Below are 7,947 nucleotides of genomic sequence, written 5' to 3'. Positions count from 1 at the left end.
AGAATTAAGACTGTTTTTATATACATATTTTCTCCATTTTTGTTATTCTACACGTGCAATATAATCATATTTTTCTTTGATAATACTAAGTAAATATTTCAGTTTTAATTTCAGTTTATTTTCTTCTCCGACATATATTGAATACATATATTGTACTATATGTAAAAAAATTGTTCTAGTTGTACATATATATAAATGTATTTATAGTTAATCAAATTGAAAATGTATAGAACTTGTTTCTATCTTATTCACTGCTTTTACTAAATGAAACATACATTTCCTTCTAGAAATTAATTTATTTCTACATAAATAATATCGAGTGAAAATTATAAATTAATTTCTTCAAAAAATAGATTAAGAAAAATAGGAATCTAATTTACATTAATTTAAACCGTATCCAAACATATGTATGTATAATATACTAAGCACATTACTGAATATTGTACGTAACTTAAATTAAATATTTAAAAAATGATTGTTTTATTTCTTCATGTAAAAATGTATGTGTTAAAAAAGTTATATATATATTTTTTAACGATTGTATATAGTAATTTCTAAAATTTATATTAAATAATTTTTTTTCTTTATCTTGGCAATTCTGATTTAGTGATACATTTATATACGCATTAAAATTACTAACCTAGATTTATGTAAAGAATGAATAAATTTGTTTATTGTTAAGTTTATTTCCACTTTCATTTGGATGAAAAATTAATATAAATTTATACATTAAGTTGTTCACTCCATAGTTTTTACGTAGTTAGTATTCATCGTGCCAATTTTCCATTCTCTAACAGCGCCCCCTTGGATATCCGTTTACACGGGTCTCTATCTGATTTGTCTATAAGCTCGTCCGTTTCTTTTCCGGTGTATCGAAATGGTAGGGTGGTGCAGTGGCATTGTTATATTTATAAAATCAATAGAGTTTTGATTTATCTGTGTTAATCGATATAAATAAAGTTCTTTGTTAAATTTGAAAAATGTTAAAGAAAGTTAACAGAAATTATTTTCTTTACAGGGTATCGATATAAACCATAAACACGATCGGAAGGTTCGGCGCACAGAACCTAAGTCGCAAGATGTCTACTTACGACTTCTCGTCAAAGTAAGTGTTTTATATGCATTTCTAAATATATATATTTTTTATTACCTTTAATTTTGTACCATTTGTATTCTATATTTTATTTACAAACTAACGTCACTCTTGTAACATCTGTTGAAAATTAATTGTGTATTACAACTGATCTAATACTATATTGTTGTCATAAACACGTGAGTTTTGAAACAGATAAATTTCTTTTGCGAACCGCACTCTGTGTCAGTACTATCATAGTCTGATCCAATTTGAACGTTCGCTAGAAAAATTTAGTCAACTTTCCTATTCCGTCTTTTTTCTTTATATAAAAGACGATTATATTAGCTGACACAATGTTACTCAGAAAGTTTATAAAAGTTCATATTTCTTATTGAGAAATTATATATTATTGCGTTTTAATGCAAAGTTTGTATTGTTTTTTTTTTTATAATTTCGTAATGAAACTGATAAAACATTGTGACTTTTTATCAAAATATCTTTTTATACAATAAAAATATAGAAGTATATGGTTTTATTTTTGTTATAGCTTTACCGTTTTCTGGCAAGACGTACAAATTCTAAGTTTAATAAGATTGTTCTTAAGAGACTTTTTATGAGTAAAATACACCGTCCTCCCATATCTCTTGCACGTGTTGTCAGGTTTATGAAGAAACCTGGACGAGAAAATGCTATTGCAGTAATTGTTGGTACAGTGACAGATGATGCTAGAATTTTTGAAATTCCTAAACTTACAGTAAGCAATAGAAACAATTATCAGAATTTAATTTTGAGTTTGTATAAATAAAATGCTATTTTGTATTTGCTTGAAAAAATTATTAATGTATAATTTCATAATTTTTTATAGGTTTGTGCTCTACGTGTTACTGAAAGAGCCAGAGCACGTATATTAAAAGCTGGAGGCGAATTGATCACTTTTGATCAGTTGGCATTACGTACACCTATTGGAGAACGAACAGTTTTAATGCAAGGTCGTCGTAAAGCTCGTGAAGCAGTGAAACACTTTGGACCTGCACCTGGTGTACCACACTCTCATACAAAACCATTAGTACGCTCAAAGGGTCGAAAGTTTGAAAGAGCAAGGGGACGTAGGCGTAGCTGTGGTTATAAAAAATAAATTTTGTTTATTTGCCATCATTTATTGTACCATATCCTTACATTGACTTGCAATATTTAGACAGTTTGTCTATTTCTATATTCTTTCATATAGCAAGTTTAGGTGGCTGGAAAATAAATGTTGGCTTCATAACAATATTTTTATACATTATTAATTCCTTCACTTTTTATGAAACGTACAATTGAAATTATAATTTCAAATAAGATGCAAATTTAGATACACCTGTAAGTAATATTTCATGTTTCATTCTTGTTTTCTTCCGCATTTTCTATTAACTCTTCCGGTTTTTCTTCGTCGTCTGATTGTGTTTCTTCGGAAGCAGTAACATCTGGGAAGTATTGTTTTGATTCCTCTATGCCCTTTTCCAGATTTTCACTTACATGATAAGGTCCAATACCTGCAAATCCTAAAAACGCTTCACATTCTACTTTTTTTACAACACATACAAATATCTCGTATCTGAAAATTGACATTACATTTTTATTTTTAATTATAAATTTCAAATTTTTCTTAATACTTACCCTGTTCTTTCTCTTGTATTCAATTCAAATTCCGTAATATTCTTTGCTATAAGTTTTGCTTCTAGTGGCTTATCAGATTCAAAAATGCCAAAGTTAACTACTTCGTCTTCAAATTCTTGTAAAACCATTTTTAGCTCATTCTTTCTCATGTAGTCATATTTGAATACTACTATAGGTACCTTCGTAGTTTTATCTTCATACTTTAAAATTATAATATATGACATAATATTTATATTAGATATATTAAAATTTAAAACTTACGTGATATGTAGTATTGGTATATGTTGGAAAAATAGTGCGAAAAACAATTGCCTTATTTCGACAATTTGGTGGTGTCCATACGATTGGAAAAATTTCATTTCCGCTTGTTATGTACGCAGGGCGATGTCGACCAGCGTAACTAAAGGAAAAAAGGAAGTTGCTTAAATTTAGATAAATGTGAAAGTTAATTTTAGAATTGTCTTACCACAAATTGTATTATGAAAGACATATAATTTTAAATATTATATGTTCTATGTATTTACGTACCATTCTTCATTAAGAATTGTTTCCGTATTGGGTAATTTCGGTTCTCCAAATAAAAGATTTAACAAGTATTTATGAATATCAATTTCTGGCTTTGTTTCGCTAACTTTTAATCGCATAAACATACATTTCCCATCTAGAAGTAGTTGTTTAGCATTTGGTGATAATACGTAATGAGACTGTAAAATTGTTTAATTTGGAAAGTCTGCTTTTGAATAATTTTTGTTAGTGACATATTAAATATATTACTTCATTAAACATCGTAGATAGAATATCTTCATCGAGTCGTTTTCGTATTTCTTGCTCGATGGTGTAATTTCCTATTAGTATTTCTTCAACCAATTCTATGTACGGAGGGCTGGATCTTTTATCTCTTTTATGACATTCTTCATCCTTAAAAACCCACGGAAAAAGTAAAAGGCAAGTTTCTTTGCTTAGTGAAGTAGTCAGATACAACATTTCGGCTTCATACCGTGCTATAGCTTCCGCTTCTATATTAAATAGAAATTACACGAAAATTTATTATTACAAATAATGAAAATTAGACATTTCATTGTAGCGTTACATTTATATATATCTAATAACCAATTAAAAAATAAAGCGTGCATTATGTGACTCCAGGACAATAGAGGTTTTTCTTTATATAAAATTGAAAATAAATAAAGAAATAATGATCTGTTTGTATGTGCGTGCAGGGTAATCGTTATAGTAATATATCTGTATCTTTTTTATAAGAGATCTTGCGAAACCTTTTCGAGCCTTCTTTGCCGTTTCTTTAGCTATTCTAGTTTCTTCAATAATTTTTAATCGTTTTATTTCTTCTGGACTTCTTTCCGATACATCTAAAGAAAACCTACACGTGTACGTTTATTTTAATAACTTCTATTTCAACAATGCTAATTTTTAATGGCTACTTGTTTTACTAAAAATTATGTATTTTACATACTCGTGTTCCTCGTTATTTTGTACTCGTTGCAATTCCATTGTTAATACTTTTAATAATTGTGGGCAGTCAGCACCAAATATAAGATTTACCATCCGACCATTCTAGTAGGATTGCATTTATTGTAGCTTTAAAATTTATCTTAATTATACAGGGTGGTTGGTAACTGATGGCACAAGCGGAAAGGGGGTGGTTCTACGCGAAAAAAGAAGTCGAAAATATAGAATGAAAATTTTTCGTTTGAGGTTTTGTTTTCGAGAAAATCGACTTTGAATTTTCGCTCGGTACGCGTGCACTTTATCACGTCTCGTTATAACAGATCTCACTGTAGATCGTTGTCTCGATGGAAAAATTAAAAAAATTTTATTCTATATTTTCGACTTCTTTTTTCGCGTAGAATCATTCCCTTCCCGCTTGTATCATCAGTTACCAACCACCCTGTATATTAAACTTACGTGTATGAACATCCATGTTGGTTCACTTTTCCCTTGAAAACGTTCTAAGTTCGTGATATAATCGCACATTGCCTATATTTATAGTAATACACAGTAATTATTTACTTAACATCTATAATTATTTACAATTATAAAATTACCATGGCGTAACTCAACGTATCTCCTCCAATTTCCATTTTGATTTTTTTAAGGGTGCTTACCATTCCTGTGCAGGGTCCACTCCATTCTGAATATATGTCGACTACTGAAAAATTATTAAAAACTTTACACTAACATTTTTTAAATTTCTATTCAAGCTCAGTTTTAAATAGGTAACTTATACATTCCTATTAACCCTGGTTTTGTAAGAAGCTTCTCCCATTCCTCGTTATTAGAAATTTCAGTTTGTAATGCCGCCGGTGTTGCCTTTTTAGCCATCTTTCGCGCAGTCTTTAAACCACCCTATAAAAAATTAGTTATTTTTTAGTTCTCAAACCCTAATAGTAAAATCTATTTAATGATCGAAGATTTTAAATCATTTCACTAAAGTACACGAACGGAATGGAATTTAAAAATTAATTATAATTTGCAATGATCGGAAGAACACGGGTAAAGAGCAAAGTACCCTTTTTCGTCGCATCATGTTTGAAGTATATTAAACTTTTTTTAAGATCAAGATATTTTGTTTCTTAATAACACTGGATTTAAGTTACTATTCCTTTGATCTGTCTCGAACGAAGTGCATGGAGGAACTGTAGTAACAGAATATCTCGGAGGAGGAGGACCATTCCTTTCCGATTTATTGCACGGGGACATCGGTGACATGGAGAACACGCAAACTCTACCGATTAAGTTGGCTTCTCGCTGCACAAATACACGCACAGATAATTACAGTATACTAGTAGCCTAAGGATAATGCGGTAAGAATTTCCTACGTTTTCCTACCGACATGAAATATTAATGTTGCTCTAAATTCTGCAATTATAACTGCGTGTATCGGTACTATGGTTCATAAGGTAGCACGATTTATCGAGCTACATGAATAGTTGCACGATAATCCTACTACATTATGAAGCTCCTGTCAAAAGATATAAATTTAATCATTGTACATATTAAATCGATCATGAGACAGCAGGAAAGCTATTCTTTTTCTTTTCTATTTGAATGATGGATAGCGAGACCGCGTGTAATGTATTACTTTCGTATTATTTTATGATAGTAGAAATTCACTTTCCTTTCCTTTTCGTGAAGAAATTTTCTTGTGGAAAAATCTTTCTCTATTTGACTTTATATTTTATTTTAAGAAATGTATATTTTAATTCCGGTTATTGCATTCTTTTTGGTTAAAAATACTACTGAAAACAAAACTTTAAATTACTAGAAAAAATTAGGTCATGTTTTCGTTACATATATTTACTTAATAAATCAAGAATCAAAGTAAATAAATTAAAACTTTGCTGATATTTGAGCGGCATTGAAATGTGTACGCGCGCCAGTGCGGTATTGTAAAGCGAATTAAGAAAGCGAGTTGTGTAGCGCCGTCGCACACTTGTGACGTCACGATGTTCTTCGGGTATATTCGGTACATGATCCGAAACGTTCGGATTGTTTAATTTTTAATTGCTTATAATTTTTACGTTTAATAATTTTTGAAAAAAGAGAATACGTATCTGAAATTTTTGCTTCCTAAATTCATCTACATAATCAGTGAAAAATGAAATATGTTCCATTAAAAATTGTATACATTTATATCTTTTTCCCTCTTAAATTTATGTTTTGTCACATAATTATATAGCATGTAAAATGTTCGTGTCTATAAGTTTTACTTCTGTTTGCTAGATAACGACATAATTATGAAGTAACACGCAATATAGACATGCTAAAATTGCTCGTGTTGAGGTTGTCTGATAGAGAAACGAGTGGATGAATTTATAATAGAAAATATATTGAAATAAGTATAGGTATAAGTACAGGTATAGTGTATGCTGATCCAGATCCTCACTCTTACAGTGTTACAATACAACAGAAAAAGCTATGATAGCATATATTTATAGCAAAATAGACATTACCAAAAAGTTAACCTTGTAGCTCTAGCTGAAGGCTACAAGAAACAGCAACAGAAATCTACTTATAGCTCTTTTGTTTCTAGACCTTGTAAGCCAAAACAAAATTTATATTCAAGGGCACAACAATATAGACCTCTCCTTATTTTGAATTTTTTGTTTCACTAAATTCTATTCTCTTCATAACAGCGACCTCCAAGTCACGGATATATAAAAGAAAAGGTGTAGAGTTTTTCTTGAAGTAATTACTTCAACAGCTCAGTTAAAATTAATGATATCTCTTAAGAATACAATAATATAAAATAAATACAATAATATAGAATAAAATAAAATGTATACAAAAAAAATTTTTTGAAAATTATAGGCTTGATTAAATATGAAGTTTAAATTTGTTTTTGTAACTCCTTAAATAAAAACTGTTATGAATTATTATGTATGTTGTTGTGGACATACCGATTCAATTTAAATAGTATTGTACTCCTAGGTGGCGTTAGCATCAAGTGGTGGAATTTTATAAAAACACCGCTCTTGTAAAGTAATTTCTATGATACTAATGAATGCATCAGTCTCCGCGTAGAAAATAATGCATCGATTGATATAATATACATACATATGTATATATTCATAATATCTTTCAATGGTAGCTTATGTTACACAAAATATATAACTTTATATTATATTCCTCACTAACATTATGGCATCTTGTTGTGTTATATTAAATATTTAATCAGCACTTTAAAACATAATAATAAAACGTGATAAAGATAATAATTTCATTTTATAATATTCAGATATTTTAGCAGCATAACATTTCAGGTTGTACAATACAAACTTGTGCAGTGTTACCACTATAATAATAAATAAAATTATTTACGTTTTACATTAATGTATATTTAATTTATTTATTAGAATAGTCCTTTTAATTTTTTCAACATTCTTAAGTTAATCTTCATAACTTACATTTTTTCTTGCATTCTAGGATTGAGAAAGATGTTATGAAAAATTCTGTTGTTTATAATCAATGTAGAGCTATGTAGTTTTAGTTTAAATAGTTTTTCCATTAAAACAAAAGATATGATTAACACGCAATCATCCATTCACATATTTTACATATACATTTACCGTTAACAATACAGATGAAATGAAATTTGAACATCAATTACGCCATCTAGATGTATTTTAGATACGAGTATTAGAGTTCACTTTTCTCTTATTCTCCCCTCCTTTCCTACCATTTCCTTATCTGAATCA

General features: G+C 29.2%; 2 protein-coding genes across 11 annotated transcripts; one reads left to right on the top strand and one right to left on the bottom strand.

Moving 5' to 3' along the window:
• Positions 1–756: 756 nt before the first annotated feature.
• RpL18 (ribosomal protein L18) lies at positions 757–2,345 on the top strand. The gene is made up of 4 exons (XM_033340897.2): positions 757–880; positions 1,019–1,105; positions 1,623–1,829; positions 1,941–2,345. The coding sequence occupies exons 1-4, from the start codon at positions 878–880 to the stop codon at positions 2,208–2,210; spliced, it is 567 nt and encodes a 188-aa protein (XP_033196788.1). The 5' UTR covers positions 757–877; the 3' UTR covers positions 2,211–2,345.
• LOC117160245 (uncharacterized) lies at positions 2,193–7,947 on the bottom strand. Of its 10 annotated transcripts, none has more exons than XM_076619491.1 (13): positions 7,657–7,801; positions 7,150–7,544; positions 5,347–5,497; positions 4,983–5,095; positions 4,855–4,900; positions 4,655–4,726; positions 4,203–4,303; positions 4,006–4,109; positions 3,506–3,747; positions 3,260–3,435; positions 2,993–3,131; positions 2,732–2,931; positions 2,193–2,669 (listed from the first exon to the last, which is right to left on the bottom strand). In XM_076619491.1, the coding sequence occupies exons 3-13, from the start codon at positions 5,419–5,421 to the stop codon at positions 2,447–2,449; spliced, it is 1,491 nt and encodes a 496-aa protein (XP_076475606.1). In that variant the 5' UTR covers positions 5,422–5,497; positions 7,150–7,544; positions 7,657–7,801; the 3' UTR covers positions 2,193–2,446. The 10 variants fall into 10 exon arrangements, with proteins under 10 accessions (XP_076475606.1, XP_076475602.1, XP_076475603.1 ...); XM_076619487.1 differs by having other exon boundaries at positions 4,795–4,900; positions 7,657–7,800; XM_076619488.1 differs by having other exon boundaries at positions 4,795–4,900; positions 7,388–7,544; positions 7,657–7,800.

Source organism: Bombus vancouverensis, chromosome 6 (assembly GCF_051014615.1).
Source record: "Bombus vancouverensis nearcticus chromosome 6, iyBomVanc1_principal, whole genome shotgun sequence".
NCBI lineage: Eukaryota > Metazoa > Arthropoda > Insecta > Hymenoptera > Apidae > Bombus > Bombus vancouverensis.
This window is presented reverse-complemented; position numbering and strand designations above follow the sequence as displayed.

Excerpts from the sequence above, each read along its gene's own strand:
- RpL18 (XM_033340897.2), top strand. Across the intron at positions 1,106-1,622 it reads ACTTACGACTTCTCGTCAAA|CTTTACCGTTTTCTGGCAAG; the intron begins GTAAGTGTTTTA and ends TTTTTGTTATAG. Across the intron at positions 1,830-1,940 it reads TTGAAATTCCTAAACTTACA|GTTTGTGCTCTACGTGTTAC; the intron begins GTAAGCAATAGA and ends AATTTTTTATAG.
- LOC117160245 (XM_076619487.1), bottom strand. The coding sequence starts at position 5,421 with ATGGTCCTCCTCCTCCGAGATATTCTGTTACTACAGTTCCTCCATGCA. Across the intron at positions 4,110-4,202 it reads CAAAATAACGAGGAACACGA|GTTTTCTTTAGATGTATCGG; the intron begins GTATGTAAAATA and ends GTACACGTGTAG. Across the intron at positions 3,132-3,259 it reads ACAATTCTTAATGAAGAATG|TTACGCTGGTCGACATCGCC; the intron begins GTACGTAAATAC and ends TTTTTCCTTTAG.